This window comes from Etheostoma cragini, chromosome 8 (genome assembly GCF_013103735.1).
Source record: "Etheostoma cragini isolate CJK2018 chromosome 8, CSU_Ecrag_1.0, whole genome shotgun sequence".
NCBI classification, from domain to species: domain Eukaryota; kingdom Metazoa; phylum Chordata; class Actinopteri; order Perciformes; family Percidae; genus Etheostoma; species Etheostoma cragini.
In genome coordinates this window covers 13,862,674-13,883,300 of record NC_048414.1, presented here as the reverse complement: position 1 = coordinate 13,883,300, position 20,627 = coordinate 13,862,674, and the positions used below count along the sequence as shown (strand labels likewise).

At 40.2% G+C, this 20,627-nt stretch overlaps 1 protein-coding gene across 24 annotated transcripts in view; it reads right to left on the bottom strand.

Moving 5' to 3' along the window:
* LOC117948842 (pleckstrin homology domain-containing family A member 5-like) overlaps positions 1-20,627 on the bottom strand; it is a 76,151-nt gene that overhangs the window by 8,277 nt on the left and 47,247 nt on the right. For 11 of the 24 annotated variants that reach the window (XM_034878712.1, XM_034878715.1, XM_034878713.1 and 8 more), the window contains 16 exons: positions 17,993-18,113; positions 17,745-17,849; positions 15,246-15,318; positions 12,929-13,029; positions 11,478-11,593; positions 9,226-9,735; positions 7,223-7,703; positions 6,967-7,050; positions 6,250-6,369; positions 5,346-5,399; positions 4,404-4,484; positions 2,229-2,291; positions 2,061-2,141; positions 1,033-1,182; positions 759-860; positions 15-164 (listed from right to left, as the gene is read on the bottom strand). In XM_034878712.1, coding sequence (XP_034734603.1) covers positions 15-164; positions 759-860; positions 1,033-1,182; positions 2,061-2,141; positions 2,229-2,291; positions 4,404-4,484; positions 5,346-5,399; positions 6,250-6,369; positions 6,967-7,050; positions 7,223-7,703; positions 9,226-9,735; positions 11,478-11,593; positions 12,929-13,029; positions 15,246-15,318; positions 17,745-17,849; positions 17,993-18,113 — 2,392 coding nt within the window. Of the gene's footprint in view, positions 1-14; positions 165-758; positions 861-1,032; positions 1,183-2,060; positions 2,142-2,228; positions 2,292-4,403; positions 4,485-5,345; positions 5,400-6,249; positions 6,370-6,637; positions 6,805-6,966; positions 7,051-7,222; positions 7,704-9,225; positions 9,736-11,477; positions 11,637-11,962; positions 12,086-12,928; positions 13,030-15,245; positions 15,319-17,744; positions 17,850-17,992; positions 18,114-20,627 lie in introns of those variants that run through there. The other 13 variants (XM_034878717.1, XM_034878727.1, XM_034878738.1 and 10 more) reach the window with 8 other exon arrangements.

Genomic DNA, 20,627 nt, shown 5'->3' with positions numbered 1-20,627 from the left:
TAGTGAGGCCTCACCTCATGCTTGCTGTTGTTGTTCTTGAGCCCATACACGTTCATACCATCTGCAATTCTCTGAGCTTTATGTTTATTGAGGGCCTCCGTCACATCTTGAATCCTCCAAAGTTCTTTCTGGATGCAGACGTGCTGTTGGCTGGGAGGCTCCGTCTGGGTCAGCACAGAAAACACATACAAATCACCAGATAATACCTAAAGATTAACTTGGATTTCTGGACACAGGGAGAAGCAGAAGAGCAAAAGAAACCGATACGTAACTATCTCATCCTTACTGATGACAGGTTGGCCTGAGAGTGAAGGGCACTTAAGAAGAGCTCCCTGCTGGCCCTCTGACTTCACTACTGCTAATTAGCTGACTCATGCCCAACCAGGTATAACTGTTAGAACAGTTTCTCTCTTTTGCTTCACTTCTCCGGTGATGGACAAGATAAAGGAAAGACTTAATTAAGACATGCTCTTCCATCGCTACAGTCATCAACCACTCCCTACGTTTCTTGGATCTCTCAGTTACCTCTGTCCACACCGTAGCTAAGGGCACATAAATCATATTTTCCCCCAAAGTCAAAGAAAGTGTCTACAAAAAAGGTTTACTAGGTGTTCAATGGAATTTGCCAACATTTCTGCATTCTTTGAAGCTTTGCAGCTTATGTAGCCCAACACAGTCTGACTATTATGCCATGCCAGTGTTAACACAAGGGGTGTGAGATTAGAGCAGCGCAGCTTCAGTCTCAACAATGAGCCTACCTGAGGGCTTCCCAGTGCTTCAAGCTGCTCCAGGAGCTTGTTCTTAGCCAGAGTCACATCCCCTTCCAGCTTGTCGTACTCCCTCCATGACTGCTCCAACTCCTAGTTTGGAATAGGAACACTTTGTGAATGACAATGTAAATTAAAAAAAAAAAAAAAATATATATATATATATATATATATATATATATATATATATTATCATCTTACTAACACTCCTGAAGTAAGAAAACGTTAGTGTCCAACATGTGCGTGTATGGACTGTATTACTCACAGCTGTAATTCTGGAGAGCTCTCTGCAGGTGCTGAGCAGGCCGCTTTGCAGCAAGTCTCTCTGCTGGATAACACTCTGCATGGCAGAAGGGTTATCAGAGCCCATCTCTATCTCCTGGCTGGCTGAAAGCAGTGCGGTCTCCAGGGTGTGCTGAAGGAACCCACAGTATGTAATTTGTCACTGTAACCTTTTAAATCAGCTAATTTTGTCATATTGGATGATTAAGCCACTCCAACATTTCTGGCCAATAACCCTTTTAGATCCCATAAATCTTGAAAAGAAAAAAAAGTAAGGTTTCAAGTAACCTATTTTCTTTATTGGTGAAACTCTGTATTGTTTTTATGTGATTAATCAAGTGATTGTTTCATCTATAGAATACCAAATCTTTTCGGAGCCCAAAGAACAAATGAACAAAAATCAAACTGGAGGACCTTGAACCAGCTATTGTTTAGCAGTTGAGCAAATCAAACAAATCAATAAATAAGCCAATTATTTTCAGAACTTAATTGTAATAGTATGGTTTAGTTGGTTGTTTTAATGGGCATGGTGGTAACTTCAAATGGACTACAGATTATGCTAAATTTCACACTTTGTTCAGTGATTTCAGTGACTCCAATGTTGAGTTAGATATGTTGAATAAACACAGGGCATTACTGTTCTTGCAGTGTAGTTCAAACTTATATTTTTCCCTGATGTCAACACTACACAGCAACCACAGTCTGCTGACAGTGGACAGCCAGATCTGCTAAATATGATGGCTATGAAAGCCTTGCAAGTCAGACTCTTTGAAGTTGATGACAATAGCTAGGCCATAGTTACGCATTATAACAGCTCAACAAGACTATTTTTCTCTCCCTTTCTCAGTGTAGTGCAAAATGTTTTAACATAAGCTATTATTAGTATTTAAACTTAAATATATACTATGTATTCTTTTTAGTTTTTTTCCCATTTGGCACCACACTCTTTCAAAAAAAAAAACATTGTGGATGTGAGAATGTAATGATGACAGATGTGCAGTGCTTAGTCACCTTCTCTCTGTACAGCTGCTGAAGTTTGTCCTCCTGTGTCCTCACCGCTTTATCCTGCTCACACAACCTGCTAAGTTTGGTCTGAAGAGAAAGCAATAAAAAGTTGTGACCCGTCATGTAGAGTTAAATGGACCATCATGTCATGGGAGAGTGCAACACTGAACTTACATCAATGTCCACTTCTTCTGGCATGCATGTATAGGCACGCTCCCTGCACTCTTCTGGACTTAACTGTGAATACAGACAGAACATTAGACAGAGACACCAAATATTTACATACACATTAGAATCTGGAGATCAAATGCAGTGTCACGACAAGGCTCTCTCACTGAGCCGCGGGATTTGTCCTCGACTCATATTTCACTGAATCAGACAATCTAAGTTAGCAAACCAACAGTGGGAGAGCAGCCAGTCTAAACAGTCTCTTCTCTGATGATTCTGGTGCCTAGTGTTTCATCACCCACATTTGTTTGTATCCATCAGCACAACACAGTGGTTTTATTGGAAAAGCAAGGGGTACACATTTAAAAACAATCTTGCTTACTCAACTCTAGAGTTAGTGCATAAGCTGTGTTTTGTCCAGTACTTTCTCTGCAGCCAATTGGTCCAAGGACTCTGCCTGTCTGTGGTGCACTGAGTGGGTGTTGTGTTGCGTTAAGTGCAACATTACTTTAAGATGTTCCTGAATAATGACATAACCGCAGAAATTCACATACGTACAGTAGTAATGCTTAGGACAATAACATGTAAACAACCATTTAGTTACCTAAATCAAGAGGAAAATAGAGACAAAAGCAGTTCAATGACTGTATTGCAGTCTACAATACAATAGTTTATACTATTACAACACCTATGTTTATTATATACATTACATCTACATTTATGTAGTTACACAAACAAGTAAAGACAGGTCCTTCTCTCCAGTTTCATTAATACATCTACTCAACATCTACTTATTTTAAAGAAGAAAAAAGTCACAGTGCTTAAACTGCATTGGATCCCACGTTTCCAGAATATCCATTCAACACAATCACACTTCACACATATTTTATTTAACACCATTTTCCTCAGCTGAACCACGCAGTACAGTTAAAGCAGGTGGGACCTGAGAACCACATGGCATTCCACACAGAACATGCAGACTCTCCCACAGCACAGGGGGGCTTCACTGGGATGCTGTGTGGTGTGGATTACAAGTGACAAGGGGAGGAGGAGGAGGGAGAATGACTTCTGGCAGCTGAACAGGTGGGAATGCAGCTGTTGGCAGGCTGGTATGCCAATAAATGGGTGGGGGTGGTTGGGGCAGTCCTTGGCGGCACTTTTACACCTCAAGAGGCAATTACAAAAGTGGCCAAGCGATGTCACAGACATTGTCACACACAAACCAGCTCTCTGTATCCTCTCCGCCAGCAGAATAATAGAGAGGGTAAGAGGGAAGTAATGCAGACAGGTAAATAGGAAGAGAAAGTTTACCTAGAAAGCATACGTCTTCATCACTACCCACTGACTATATTAGGTATAAATTCTGTTCCACAGCTGATGCTGTGTCTTTGACCCCTAAATTCTAACATCAAGTAATTAAGGCATCACCGGCTGACGCCAAATTAACTGTAAACGTAGGATTATTTTGGTGTGGATATTTGTTTTATGATAGTGAAACATAACTGTGTTCTGCTAAAAGTGAAAATGCATTTACTGTATTTTGCATTACTTGTGTAATTATGTCGTAAAACAATCCCCTATGATTCCTTTTTCACAGTAAGATATAGTATTTGGTAATGTCTGACAACACAGAATTAAGTCACACTAATAAGAACCCCCTGCCAGATCCAGCCATCTCTTTTAATTAGAGGTAAAGCATTCTGCAAAGGGTAATACAAAATAACACCAACCTCGCTGGTTAAGGAACAAGACCAAACAAGATGAGTAAAGACTAGAGGTCCTGTTGCCTAAGTGATCTGGGTGCAACCACAGCTTTAGCTTTTGATTCAGGACAGTCCCTCAACTAGCTGTGTTTTTAAAAACATAGCAACTTCTAGAGTAAACCATATCCAGCCTCCACACAAAAACTTCGCAAAGAGAGTGAGGAAGGAATTTAACAGAACAGTGAAGCAAACACATCATACTACTCTTTTACAAGTCATGCCCACATTGGCATGACTTATCATAACAAGAGAACAGTCAAAAGCAATGGATGAGGAGGTGCTGGTAATACAAACGATACAGGGAGACTAGTCTCAAGATGCCATGAGGACTTGGACACCGGAGGAAGAGCATTGCAAAACAAAATAACAACAGCGACTGGTGAGGACGAGGCGGAGCAAAGCCTTTGGCTGGCCTTACTTGCTGGTAAAGTTGAGGCCTGGGGGCAGAGTTCTCAATCAAAGTGTGAGTCATGATGATTAAAGGGTCATTTTCCTTCATCTAGTCAGTGTGGAGAAGAGCAATATAGCAAGGGTCAGTTCATAGCAGTGCTTCACTTCAGAGACAACACCGACAATAATGTTACACCTCGCCTGCTCTCTCTCATGAAGCAGACTCAACCAGGGATGGATACAGCAATGATTACAACAAATAGGACCGGGAAGATATTGTAGTGCAAAGTTCTGCCAACAAAAGCTCCTGTTAAACTTTGATATAATATAATAATAAAAAATTACAAGCACCAATGTTGCAATGGATGTGTCAGTAAATGGTCATTTGAATCCTCATCACTAAACTTTTAGAGGGAAGAGCAAAATACATCATTTTTAATGGCTACACAAATCTGTGGCTAGCTCATAACAATTATCTTCTCTACATTTATTATCAGAAATGTGCCAATGTGTCTCTGCTTTATAATATATTGCACTTTTGTAATTACTAAAACTCTCAAAGCACTTCAGAGAAATAAAATTATGACATGACACACGCCGCTCTGAATAAATTGTATTTGTAAGACCTAAAGCTTGTCCACATCTTCAAACTATACAGAAAAGAGTAATATCCAGATTTTCAATTAGTATAGCTAACAGTGGGTTTAGGCTACGTAGGTATTCGGATTAATGAATGAATAGACCCATCTAGGGATGGGCGTTGCAAACTAGCTTAGGCTATAAATGCTGTGTTATGTGACATTGGTCCATGCTATATAGTTGTAACAATAAAAAAGAACACTAAATTATCTAAAGATAAGTTAGCTAAGCAAACAGTAGTGCTTATACTAAGTATAATAAGAGCAAAGCATTAAATGAGTTAAATTGATAGCAGGAGGAGACAGGGCCATGCAGTCATGCTTTACCCCACCTGATTGTCCAAATACATGAGGTTCCTTTGGAGGTGATGGGAGAGAATGTCGTTCTAACGTCAGCAGCAAAAAGGAAAGGAAATAAAAGGCAACAGGAGAGAGACAAAAGAAAAGGACGTCACAGTCTTTCTGTGATTCTCACTCTCTCTCTCTCATACACAGGTATGTTATGTACAGTGTACCCACAGATAACTGGACAGAAAAGAAGGCAAGACCAGTCAAGGTGAAGAAATAAGGTCAGGCAGCAGGAGTACTATATAAAGTACGTAAATAACTAAATGAGTTTACTATGGGAAATGAAAGACTAGAGCTCCATAATGACCTATACTGGTATAAAAAGACAAGAGAGATTATAAACCTAAATCCTTTATACTCAACCCTTCTCCACATTAGGCCTGGCATTAGATACTTTAAATGCAAAACTCCTGAATAAACATTAACATATGCCATTGGCCTTAACCTCTTTAGCCGGTCACTCTTTAAGCCAGTGGCTTTAAGTTTCATTTCCGGCTAACATCTGTCTGGAATATTTACAGAAGTGAAATGAGTCAATCAACGGCCAACAAATTTGAAATGGATCAAATGTTTTGATCTGATAAACTATATATAGCTGGATGCTGGTTGAAAATTAGATTATTTTTGTTTCCAGATATTTCACACATTTTGGGAAAAGTTGAAAGAAAGTTAAATTATCCCTAAATATGATGAAGAGACAACTTCAAGCCAAAGCAAAGTCCTTCATGGAGAGAATGTCTACAGCAGAGCCTTTTCTCCTTAAACCAGCCATGTGTGAAGACCAAAAACAATCCTCTGGATCGAGATGGATGATGAAGTGGTTAAAGATGGCATACGCACCACAGGCTAACACACCTAACACACAAGGAGCATCTCTGGGAGCCTGACCTTTGGGTTGTCGCCATCCATGTTAAGTTGCATAAGCTGTGCTACAGTGTGCTCTCGGATACTGTTTAGCTCTGCCTGCTGCCGCCGCAGCTTTATCAGCAGCAGAGTCAGTTCCTCAGGCTGCAAGGGAGGGAGGAAGGGAGGGAAATACAGCCACAATAAGACAGGGACACACCGCAGGGGGAGTGGAACAGGAAAGGAGAGAACACACCAGGACAGGAGATTTAGAGGTATCAGGCTCCCATGGGAGAACAGCTGCTATATCTAGGTGTTGAGTTGTGCATGCAGCTCAGGACCGATAGTATTCAAGGTGCAATCGCGGTCAGCAGCATGCACATTTGACATGTCCACTCAAGACAGAAGAAGAGTTTAGCATTTATTTACTGTGTACAGATTTGACATACATTCCTGATCTGGCTTTGACAGTTGTTAGTAATGACAGGGTTTTTCCACTGGATAAAGGAGCTCCTGAAGTGAGCATACCCTAAATCCTACCACTTGGAACTTACATCTGAGATCTGCCTACATCTGTCGCTAAAGATTCTGTCACAATGTCTTCTTGGAAGGGAATGGAGGACAGAGGGAGAGGAAGAAAGGGGTTGTACAAAAATTGCCAGTGCTCTATACAAGCATGAAGTTACTGGGTGGTATATTAGAGAAATTCAGTTAAAAAGATATTGATGGACACAGAAAGGGACAACATGGATGAGGACTTACTGTTTTGCCTTGGAGGGATTGGGCAGTGATAGTCTGGACTGGAATCCCTGCAGGCATAGACCTCCTATCAGGTGGGTAGGCATACTGCAACACAGTAAATTAAAAACAAAACATCTTGTCATTTTACATCTCAATATCTGAGCAGATAAAACCAAAACTATCTGCATACTGTAACTACGAGTAGAACTAAAATTAACTGATAGATATTGTTTTGTTAAATGGGTGAACTTTGAGATTTATGTGTGCCTTAACTGACCTTGTTGAGTTGTGGCCTGTGCCGTCTGTCAATGCTCATGTCTCCTCTGTAAATGGGCGAGGATACCTCTGAACGAGCACTGTTCATGGTGTAGGATCTCATCGGAGAGTAGCCACCATACATAGACAGGGAGCCATGGGAGGGCGAGGGGGGGATGGAGTAGTTTGGTGCAGCATGGTCTGACAAATTTATCATGGTTTTAGGACTGGCCATATTGCTGTGGAGCCCCGGTGGCCTTGTGTAGGCCTGTCTTTGCTGCCACTCAAATAACTGCCACATGGTGTCATCGCGCATGGAGCGGCGCTTGTCAACCGGCGAGGGACCCAGGGCCTGGTCGTACAATGATGGCGACATGCTGCAGATACTGTCTCGCTGTGCCATGCTATTTCTGGGCATGCTGCAGTAGCCATCGGCATAATGAGGCATGTAGGGTACCCGATGGCTTGGCATGTTTCTAGGCAGTGTCTGGTATGACGTAATGCTGGGTAGAAGAAAAACAAACCAACATAAGTCGTTATGAGGAAGTTAAAAAGATAAACTCTTCAACTAGTGTTTCACAACAGACAAATAATTTAGAAGTAACATTTACTAATTAATTAATAATAACACAGATCAGTAGCAGAGATACTTATTTCACAAGAAGTGAACTACCTGCTTTCATTAGGACCTCCATCAGCACTCAAAGGAGGTGCAACAATTAAATAATTCTTCAACTACTTTACATTATTATTTTGTATATTTATTTTCTTAAAATATTAATTTGTTTCATGAATAATAAGCTCTACATGGCAGGTTCAAAGTAGACAAGAAGTTGTTAATAGTCAATCAGACATCTATTTCTCTGCATTCTTTTGAAATGTTTACAACAAAAACACCCAATTATAACTTGCTAGCTACCTCACTCATCAAAGCATCATCATGTTATAGAATATTAAATCAGTGAAAGTTTTTGATTCCCCCTTTTAAAAACGTAGTTGAAAACTATATGAACGCTTCACTTTCAAGAACCCCATAAGGACAGGTTAGACCTTTCCAGTGAAAAAGCTTTGAAAAGCTCCACTTTGACAGTGAGGTCAAAGTCAGTGCTGCTGGCATTGAGAGAACTTCATATTAAGACTAAGACAGAACACATACTGGTCTGTAAAAGCCAGAAGCATAAAAAATGCTTGTGAGTACATGAAAACTAAACCTAATTCTGAAGGACATGCATGTAATGACAAACAGAGACTGTTGAAAGAGTTGAATGGTGAGAGAATAGAGCGGGAGTTTACACGCTTATCACAGAGGGCCATTTTGGTAACAAGGACCTTGTGGTTTAATCCATAATAATCTTTTCCAATTCATGCATTGCAACTGACGTACTTGCTTTGCACGTCCAATTTGACTAAACTTTTAAATAAACTTAACATGAGCACAAGCCAGGTAATGATAAACAGATGGAGAGACAGACACACTGACAGACGGGCAGACGGGCAGACAGACACAGTAAGAGAGCAGGTCTGATCTCAACCAATTAAAAATGGGGCTCTCACAGCAGGGTCAGTGGCAGGCAGTGACTCTGGCTAACAGCTTGGCTAATGTTTGTCCCCAGTTCACCACAATAGCACACTCAATAGTGTAATATCAAAGTGTTTGAATCTTGGTGAGGAGTGTGTGTATCCTCTGGCTTTAAACAAACCATCCTTAGAGAGAAATGGGAGTAAGGACCTTAGAAAATCTGAGTCGGCATGCGTACTGTATGAGTGGACACTTACAGGCTTATGGAGAATCCCTCCATTCTAAAGATGCAGTTGAATCGGCATTTCTAGATTATACCAAGTTTAGTTAAGTTCCACTTCTTGTTGTCAAAGTACAAGACAAGATTGGACTTGTGTGCAATAACCTAAAAACAACTTGTGCTGACATATTTTCTCCTCTCGCACCACAAATATTTTGAAAACACACAATGAAATGATTAAAAACTGTTTTTTTAAACATGCAAAAGGTCATAGAATCAAACCAACCTCCTGGTGTCATCATCCTGGTTGCGTCCTCTTTGTGTGCGGACCCACTGCTCTAGTTGCTGCATAGAGCTGGTCCTGCTCAGGGTGCGGCCTGGCTCATGGGTGGGACTTCCCTGAGGGGGGACTCCTCCAGTCTCATCAGCTGGACAATGCTCACCAGATCCATTGACCTGAGGGCTGCGGTGTGACCCATCCATTTCTGTTGGAGTCTGCGGTGAGGTGATGTTAGCCTTCATGGCTGCTGCCTGGGCTGGCTGCAGTTTGATACTGTTGATCTTGGTGAGTGGGCGCTCAGGCTCCGCCCCATCCTTCTGGAAACCGTAGCGTTCGGCATCTCTCTGCTTTCTTTCTTCATCTGCTGTGGTGGAGGCGACTGCAGCATCGCGTTCACGGTCAACCACACGGTTGAGTTCATTGTTCTGGATTTCAGGCTGTGTGAGCGGCAGCCTGTGGTTGGCCAAATGGTTGATCTCTTGTGGTCCACACTGCTCCACTTTTAGCCTGTCCAACCTGATAAAGACAAAGAGGAGGCCTTAGAACAACAACGAGAAACATCAAGACCCAGCGTTAGCTAAAGGCAATCAAGACACATATGATTACCTGCGCAGAAACGGAAAGATAAGTGCATTAGATTAAATGGGCAGCACGGATTCCTCTAATTTGTCATAGATCACCAGTAAAAGGTGTCAGAGACATTTTATCACGTATGGATGAAATATACTGCAGACCTAATGCTTTACCTTTATAAACTATGCTAATGTGGGCAGCTCTGAAACAAAAAGAAAGTGCAAAGAAAATGGATGGAGGTGCACAATGTTTCTTCCAACTGCCAGAGGAGGCCAGGCGTGTAAAGGGAAATCAGATCTCTCCATTAAAACACTGTCTCTTCTGGGGCACGTCACAGAGGTGCTGCTCAGACTCCGGTAATCCATTTGCAGCTCCCTTTTGCCTCCTCTCTAGAATACCTATATACAGCTCTGTGGTCCTTAGGGAGATCTCAAGAGGTAATTGACACCAACACTCCTTGGCCTTAGACAGACTCAAGGTCACAGCTTCAAAGTTTAGCAAATTCCTGTTAGCAGCATGGCTCACTGTGTTAGCAATAGGGGGGCAGTAGGAACGGCATTCCTTCACAGTTTCCACTTGTATCCTTTTAAATAGCAGCACTAGTCACGTAATGTCTTCCCCAGCCATCTGTGGCTCCACCAGCCCAGTAGAGTTCACATTCAGCCCTGTGAAAGATCTGTGTATATTTACTAATACTACTTTTGAAGAGGTTGTAGAAACACACAAAAGGGAGAAGTCATCAGATAAGGATTTGGGCTACTGTATCTTGCTCTTTTTAAGAACTACCCAGCAGTTTAAAATATGAAAGATCTGATAAAATATAACACTTTCCATAGAATTCAATAGATACTTTGAAATTAGGATAGCCCATAGTCTAGATGGACATTATAAATAACTAGATAGACTTAAAACAGCATCACACTGTTCAATCCACTGGATTACAGGCACTACTGCTCTGTGTAATTACAAAGCACTACCATAACATCTTTGCCCACTCACGTAAAAGAAGAGCATTAGACAGGCGGGCTGCCAAATGACAGACATTTAACACAGTTAAAAAAGGATTAAAAAGAAATCTCATAAACAACCTGCACCATGCATTCACGGCAAATGCATGCCCACATGCACATGGCCTTTGTGTGTATGTTATTCTGCAATACACTTAAACAGAAAAAATAGTGACAGTCGTGGCCAGGTTGTTTACATATACTTCGAGGTCTATGCCTTGACGCAGAGGTCCAGGGTTCAAATCTGACCTGTGACGATTTCCTGCATGTCTTCCCCCGCTCTCTCCCCTTTCTCACCTAGCTGTCCTATCAAATGAAGGCGGAAAAGCCCCACAACATTTTTTAAGTAGTTATAGTAAAAAAAAAAAAAAAATTGTTACATAACAAAGACAGTCACAGCTTTTTCAGCAAGCCCAGAGTCCAGAAATGTCAAAAGCGGTTGGTGAACTTTTGCTTAAGAACTTAACAAGCTTAACAGAAGGATTTTACAGTACAAATGCTAAAAGAAATCAGAATAGAGAAATAATCCAAGGAACCAAGTCAATCATACTTGTTTTTAGAACTGTCCTCAAATGCCATTTCCTCCATTCAAAAGCACAACAACCCAGTGTCATCTCCCAACTTCAAATAAAGTACACACTCTGTAACAATGGCTGTAACAGAGATCCTTTTACAAACCTTTTGACTGGCTCTGAATGCACAAGTGCAGCATTTGTCATTACTTTCATCCACGACTCCATCTCTTTGGCTGTGTCAGAGCAAAAATAGTATGTTCGCATGTTGGGATGCGTTGCCTGTTTTGACAATGGACAGGAAAAGTGACAAAGAGAAAGTTACCTGAAAGAGAGAAGAGAAAAGCATCAAGTCAACTGGGATTTTTAGCACTTAAACTCTGCCCAAGTGAATCAAGGTTGGTGGCTTTTATGTAGGTTTATCTTTAAATAAGAAGAGTGTAGAACTGCTGAGACTTTGTGAGGCAACAATGACTTTAATGGATGTCATATGTTTTAGCAAAAAGTGGTGAAAATGTGATGGTTTGTGAAATATTCCTGGCTGTGTGAATCTGTATCATCCACATATGTACATCAAACAATGAGTTACCCAAGTTTCAAGCATACCAATAGATTAAGGCCATACATCTGCCACAATACTGTAGGACTTACCATGCAATTCATTGTATGGCAGACACAGTGTTCCGTAGTTGCTCTGTTCCCTTGCAGTGAACAAACCATTGTGTTGTTAAAGCAAGAAACAGAAAGAGAAAAACAGAATGCTTAGTGAACCAGCTCAATATTCGGTTTACTAATGTCTGGAAAACAAAAAAAGCACTTTTGCTCCAATTACTTCAGAATAATCCTAAGAAATAAGGAACTTTTAATGAAATGGTCATTTGGCCACAACGAGAGACAGGGGAAAAGTTTAAAATGATGCAGTCTCAAAGTCATCCCATTCCTGAGCGAATTACTGTTAACCGAAGAGGTCATACCCCGCTCTTGTGTTTCTCTCTTTACCTCAACTCTCTCCCTCCTTCTCTCTCACTCACTCACTCCTTCACTCAGAGTCAAAGTTGGAAAAGAAGTGGGCTGTGTGGTTGGAGGGACCTTGAGCAGACTCCTGGGCGTCTGGGTTTGTACTTGGCAGGACAACTTTGTTGTCTCTTAGGGTTTATGAAGGACCCACAGTCAAACACACGCCACTGAGATCCCATACAATATGCCTGTTGCCCTGTAACTTGGGGTTTTTGAGTCAACTAAGAGTATTGCAATTTTCTAGTACTACACCACTGGCAGTAGCCAGCACAGAGATATTACACGTGCTTTCTTGGCTTTCTTAGCGTGAGCGGTGTGCAGTTAAGTTTTAAACAATTACCTGCATTACTTCACTTTGAGTCAACTACAAAATATTTCTAAATTCAAGACAAAACATGTTCAAACCACAGTAAACATAGAGGAATATGTGCTTAAGAAAACACTGTACAAATGTAATAGCACTACAGCTAAATAAAATATTTTATTATAAACTGAACACCACAAGCTTTAGGGTTTCTTATGCTTTACTTTTGCTCTAAATGTACTCAACCATAAAATGTGCAGTCTAACAGTTTGACAGAAATGAAAACATGCACTGACCTTGAAGGCATATTTTCTGTTAATGTGATCATCCACAGAGAGCATGGAAACACGAAAGCTTGGTAGGAGGATGCTGCCAAGTATTGCCTCCTCTTTTTCATCTGCAGAGAAAAACACAGCATTAGGGGCTACTTTTGTCAGTCACCTTTAAGTTTTCCATGATATTACACTAAACTTGTAAGTGGAACTGTAATTTGTACACAAAAAGGCAAGACAAACCAAGTGGATTGCGAGATAAATACTAAAAGAGGAGTGTGTTGGTCAGATGAGCAGAGTCCAATCAGTAGAAAAGATGAGCATTGATGTAATGTCCTATGCAGCTAGGCCACTCTAATCCTCATTAAGTTAGCAGACAAGGCTCCACATTGACAATGGAGCAGTATCCATAGGGGAGATTAGATTGAGTGCAGAGTTTTAAGCAGAGAATTGCTTAACCTCCCAATTTGTTAGAAGCAATCTGCAATGCTTACCCAAAACAGGACAATAAAATAAATCAGGCAAGTGATGGCTCTCCCATATGTGCACTTGGTTTGTCTGCATGGTGTGTGTCTGTGTGTATGTGTGTTGATTTGTGGTGTTGGGGGATATCGTACTCCTCTTTGTGAACAGTGAGTAATATTTGGGGGAATAAAAAATGGTAGCTGAACTCTGGTCGGCCTCTGCTAGTTAAGAGGTGGAGCGGTTTGCCCTGGAGCTACGTCTGCGCTCTGGCCCCCTTACCGACGTCTGCTGGATTGATCTATTCACCAGCATCAGTTATACCTGCAGCCCACTGGCTAACAATGTGGAGGATCCTGAGCTCACAATAATAGTCCAACAACTACAGCAGATAGCAGTTGTGCTTAGTTGAGAGGCAGTGCAGTTCATGACCTCTCTGCCCACTCTCTGCTGATTGGTGGATTTCTCAATATGTCTGTCTGGACAAAGCCTTTCGGTCCGCTGCTGTCTATGGCTTTTATCAGTCAGTGGGCGGAAAGAAGGCGACAGGGCTAGCAGACACCAGAAATAACACAGACTAGATGTCATCCTGATCAGCAGAAATGATGACTGTATTCATGCATCAAGTGAGCAGGGGGAATTGGGCTTGTGGACGTGCCAGGCAAGAATTATATTTTCTCTGCTGCTGCAGTCCAACATTAGACCTATTGTACAATTATCCTACGGCCTCATTGATCCAGACTATTCATTTAATTTTTTTCCAAAATAAATCTCTTAGACATTCTCTGGACACAGCTGTGTCAGTATTTGATATGAACATCATTACTGCATGAGAGGGGCTGCCATGTCCAGTAAATACCATCTTATAAAAAAGATCATATTTAACACATCATATCAAATATTACAAGTGTTTTCCTATTGCACAATAGTAGCAAAGAGGAAGGTTTTCAAGGCCAACCATTTTTTAATAAATTAATGGAAAACTTTAAAACTGTAAACTCTTTTAAATCCACAATAGGCCTATCATGAAAAAACATGACCAAGATTGGGACTTTGATTAAAGTAGTAGAGTCCATTTAAAATAAAATAGCAGAATAAATAAAAACTTATTCCACTTAAGTCAAAATAGAATTTTTCATTAGTTAGTTATGAACGTATGGGTTGTCTGTCTTCACTAAATTACAGAACCATGTAATATCACACATATTTAAAAGGATGATCACCGTGATAATATAAAAGTGGCCCTTCTTATGTGGAATTAGATAGGTACCTTTAAATGTTTGCAAGATAAATGTTGTTTAATGCAACTGAATCCAAGAATCACGCTAGTATGCAACCACTGTATAAAAACACCATAATCTCTGGAAACATGTTTCATGACTTATTATTAGTGTGAAATCCAATTTCCTGCTGGGCTTTCTCTATCAACATTACGGCTGCATCCAAGCCTCATTTAAAGCCCTAGCTTTGCTTAGGGAAAAAGTGATCTATCAAATGGAAAATCTGATGACAGGAAAGCCATTTTAGTTAGTATGTATCCCCAGTTGGTCTTGACAGACTGCTTACCACAGGGACTTGGGACACACACACACACACACACACACACACACACACACACACACACACACACACACACACACACACACACACACACACACACACACACACACACACACACACACACACACACACACACACACACACACACACACACACACACACACACACACACACACACACACACACACACACACACACCAAGAGCGCAGCTTCTAGATGTGAAGGTCACAAGAGTCCTCTGAACTAATCGAATACCACCATTGTTGTAATCAGTGCAATACTACTGAAACATGTTGGTAGCTGAGAGGACAGGACTCACCTCTGTAGTAGAAGAGGCACAGGTCAGACAGCACAAACCACCTCTTCTTCCACAGCTTCATCCCTGTGCTGTCCTGAAGAGACACCAGAGGAATAGAAAACAGTTAGACCCCGATCAGACAGAGGTTCGCCGCACTGCCTTTTGTGTTGAAGACAACAATTTAAAAAAGGGCAGCTTTTTTATTTTTTTATTGTTGCTAGGCAACCACCGCATATGACCGCCTCTCTATTTATACGAATGGACAATAGCAAAAAGGCAAATGACGTTGGTTGGTTTTCTATCTGATATTACGTTTTTTCAACTCGAGGTGTTCAGGGAAAAAATGTGAACCGCTCGGCAACATACAAACAAAAACAATTACCAAAAGTCACACCAGGATACTAAAATGCGCTCTGTTTATTGGGGCCTTACTCCACCATCTAGTGGGAATAGTTTGAGTATGAAATGACAAAAAAAAAGTAATTGCTGTAGTCCACTCAGCTCCTCTGATATAATTAGTTAAGAGAAGACAGGAAATTAATTTGGTGAAATCACGGGAAACTTGTTAGCTACAGGTGTGTGTGTGCGTGTGTGTGTGTGTGTGTGTGTGTGTGTGTGTGTGTTATTCCAAGGTATTTTATGTAATAGTGCCTCCACATTAGTGACATTTTAATGGCTGGAGATCCCGTTTTTTTAATTCATAACCAAAAAGACTCTCGGTGACTTCCATGTATTGATTACTGACCAATCAGGAACATCTTAACCAATTTAAAGAAGTATAGCATCAAAGTCTTAAAAAGATTATGCCCTTCATATTTACAGATCTCTATTCTGTAAATCTGAATAATAAAACTTTCTACTTGAGAAATAAAGTTCAGTTTGTCTTTGCCTCAGCATTCAATTCCTTCAAATCTATTAGTGGTTATTTATTTCAGATGTTCATTTAAGTTCAAGAAGACTTCACAGAAAGATGCTATTTATAGTCTATCAATTACATTTAATTTGTTTTTTGAAGTCTTAAGTATGCTATATATAAACTGTTGACAACTTTCTTTTGTTATGCTTCCAACTGATTGACAGGTCATCTACAAACCAGGTATCACTTTGTTTTTCTGTTTTGTTTTTCTGTGAATGTGTTTCTGCGCAATATGGTCTAAAAAGCCTTTTTGGACTTTGTGTTTCTGCCACTCAAATGTTACACAATATTGGCCTGAGATGGAGTAAGGGTACTTTATTAGGGAAAACATTTGACTTCTGGTATCGTATAAATAGAATAAAGAGAGTGCTCCACTGTGTATATAATTTAAACCAAATAAACAGCTTTCACTTTTAGGAGGAAGCATGTTAAATGGACAACAAAAATAAACCTCTTTAGCTAAAGTTGTTCTTTGGTATCAAAATGCTGTGATCAAATGAGTTTTCAGCCTGCTGCTGCTTGAAAAGGATGAAGAGTGAGGAAAAAGGGTATTAACTCCCCCATTCACTTTATTGGAAAACTTGAGCAGAGTCCTTAATCGTGGATTTCACCCAGAGACAAAAGTAGGGGGAGGGACCTCAACAACTCTGTCATTATGGTGAAACGGCATGTGGGCTGCAGTATATTTTAAATGGAAATTCATTTCCATGAACCAGCATGTTTAACACATTAGTATTTCAAAATGTTCTAATACCAGATGCTGCTCAGTTTTATAATGGAGGCACATCAGAAATGTAACAAAAAGATTCAAAGCTCTTGCTTTCATTAATTCATTACTTCTCAATTGGTTAAATTAAGGTATTAACCACTGGTTTTACACTGTGTTAATGAATAAACTTTATAAAACGTTCTGTCAGATCTTGCTTAGTTTAGGCGGGAACGGAAATGCAAGGCATTCACCGTCACATCAATCACCGCGGCATTTTGTTCTCCCAATGGATCCAGTGAAGGGCTCCAGCTTTTACTCAGCCAGGGACTTCAATAGCTTCCAGGTTTCAATAAGGCAAGGAAATCCAGCTTTTATTCAGGGTAGATTTGTGAGTCTTGTGCTTGATCTACATCGCCATGATTGAAGTCCCCAAAGAAATAGCAGCTGGCAGCTTTACCAAAGGAAGCCATCGTGTGTTCACAAAACAGCGCCGGGAGGCTGCATCAAAACTAAATGAGTCTCCTACTTAGGAAGCATGAGAGAGTCCTGTCTGGCAAAGAGCTGCATCGAGCACCCCCTTTTCACCCTCCTGTAAGTCCTGTAAGAGCTATTAACTATTAAGAGGTATTTAAAAACTGCTCGCACTGGATGGCTGGCTGAACAGAGACATGGACAAAGAAAGGCTCAGATCCTGTAAGAAATCAAAAACTTTCCTTTGTGCTAAAACTGTTGCTGCAAATCTTACAGAGAGAGAGACATTAACTTGTTCTACGTGGAAAAAGTGGAAAGTCGTTTCAACAAAGTTTACATTTACAAGATGATCTGCACTAACTTCATTTTCACATATGATTTATTGGACTAAATGTTTTTCTTAAAGTCCCATAATCTTGCTCACCTGTTTGTAAAGCCAGTTTCTTTTGATCACCGGGGCATTGGGATTCCTCCTGATGGAGTTGGATCTCTTCCCAAAGTTGTGAATTTTTTTGGAAGGTCTTGATGGCTAGAAATATAGTATGAATGAGTAAATACCAAAGTAAGCTCAATTGACAAAACATAAAAGTCTAGACTTTTAGACTGGTTTTAAAATATTTTCCTAACTTATTAGGCATGCATGATTATCCTTTATCCGAGCGTGTCACTCACTCTTTCTGCTGGGCTGCTGGGGTTTGCGGCATAGTCCGAGCCGCCTGTGTAGTTAGAGGCCTCACTCATGGTGCTTAGAGGCCGTTCCTTGTTCTCATTCGCTGGCACTTTGGAGGCAGATCTAAACAAAAGACACAAAGCATGCCAAGAGCATATAGGCAGATCATCAGTCAGAAATATAGACTGCTGATTTATGTCTACTGACATCGATAAAAAATGGAGAATAGGAGTGAGCAAACTTTATTGTCTGTTCCCCCATCCTTCTGAAGTTTAAACTCTCTGTTATGATGAGATCTCAAAAAGGGCCCGTGAATCAAGCCAATTACTCCACGATGTCACTGCAGATACTTTCCCAGTTGTCGGCTTTAAATGGTCTGCAAAGTCGGCCTGACATACTGAAATTCAGCAGATGCAGCCGTGAATCAGGGCAGGATGCCTCCAAAAGACAAAAAGAAATGTAAAGCAAAAGCTGAAAGCGTATTGAGTTCAATACATTTGCCATAGAATAGAACACCTTGTGATATAAGTTGTCTCTGGCCCATGGAGTCCTACATTCTTTAGAAAGGGTTGTGGTCTAGAGGGAACAAGAAAGAAAAACCAGAGTAGAGCAGAAATACTGCAGCAGTGAAAAAAATCTCTTAGATATACTGGTTTCATGTCACTGAAAAAGGACCGGAACTGCCAACTCCCCGATCTAACCTGGCCTTTTTATGAATGTTCAACATTCATAGACTTCAGATTATATGGTATCATTCAGAACAAATGAGACATGTTATATTTGATAAACAATAACTCATCCATTTATGCATAATTTACATGTACTTTCTATCTCAGTCAATCTTTAAATCCATCTATCCATCTGTTAGACACAAAGACTATAAAAAAACCAAAAAGGCAAACTCCAGTCAATTTAAAAACAGTTTAACAGTTCAGACTCCATGCTGTCATACTCAAGATGCATAAAACACGCAAAGGGATCACAAGGGATAACATGAGCTCGGCTCGCAACAGCAGGCAACAAACAGGATGTTCATTCCCGTGCAGCACAGTGAAAGATCTGACACTAAAGACAAAACAATGACAATCACAGACGCAATCTGTCTTACCTGTATTTAGAAGAAAGCTAACATGGTTTGTTACAAGGTAAAGCTCAGCTACAAGAAGCACCAATATCTAACCAACATGTATTTGAGATCTGATGATTGCTAGTTCAATGAGAAAAATGTATACATGAAAAAGGTTTATTTATTACTAGACTTCACAAGTGAATGAATAAATAAGGGGATTCTGTATAGAGTTGATACATCAAGGAAGTCATTAGGTGGACCAATGGGTGACTAATGCTCTCAGGAGTTGAAGAGTGCACAATTTTCCACTGACTACTCTAAAATAGATGCTTGTGCAGAGTGATGAGTAGCCCCTGAGATTGTCCTTCTATTCCATCTAATGACCTCGCTCTAGAAAATAAGGATTTTCTGCACTTCCAGTGACAAGTGAAATCCTAAGTGAACCATAATCAATGGGGTGTGGACCAGACATAGAAAAACAAAAAGGTTGGGAGGGGTTGAAGTAAGTGTATGAGACTTTGATGTAAGATAAGTCTTTTGTGTGTGTGTGTGTGTGTGTGTGTGTGCGTGTGTGTGTGTGTGTGTGTGTTTTTTTAATTATTATTGATAATTAGTTTGGGTCTGATAATCAATCTGCAGTGAGTGTGTCAAATTGGCTGCTTTGGTGTACAGGTAGATAGTTAACAATAGGAGATATGAAGCTGAATTAAGCAGAGCAAGATTACCATGTAATAAAATTTTACTATTGTCAATTATTAAACAAAAAAACGATAATGATTGAAGAAAAAAAAAAACTTGAAAAGTCAAATCCTGTGTTAATACAAAAATAGTTGTAAATACTGTGAATAAAGTGTTGATGATGTGTATTCAGAGGACAACTCTTAAGTTTTTGTAACTCTTCAAAGCATTCCTCATTAGGGCCTCTCCTGTATTTATTTCTCCGCTACTGACAGTAAATCCAATGCGCATGCAATGGAGACCACCAAATGCTTCAAATCTATACATTATATTTCGAAATTACAATTTGCTCTAGCTGGCTTCCTTTAAAATGTTGGCATGGACCTCCCCAACATGCTGTTTTAAGTGTCTGTATGCTGTACATTACTATTTTCTTGTTTAGGTTGGTGCTCGTCCCCAGCAGTGTTGGGCAACTTAATTTTAAAAAGTTATTACTGAGAATAAGTTAGTTACTTCTTCTAAAAAGTAACTTAATTATATACTCAATTACAAATTATAAAAGTAACTAGTAACTTCAGAAAGTAACCAATGCGTTACTTTCAAGTACATTTTAAATGCTCAAATGTGATCCCACCTCCACCTCTTTTTAATGGAACTTAAAATACATGTGCATGTTCCATTATTTATGATAAATATGTTTATAATGAAATGGACACGTAATACAATACATTATTAACAGAAACAATGTACACACCTCTAAACTATTGTAATGGTACTGTGGGACAAAGTGAGACTAGCCTCCAATTAAAAACCATGTACACTCACCGGCCACTTTATTAGGTACCCCATGCTAGTAACGGGTTGGACCCCCTTTTGCCTTCAGAACTGCC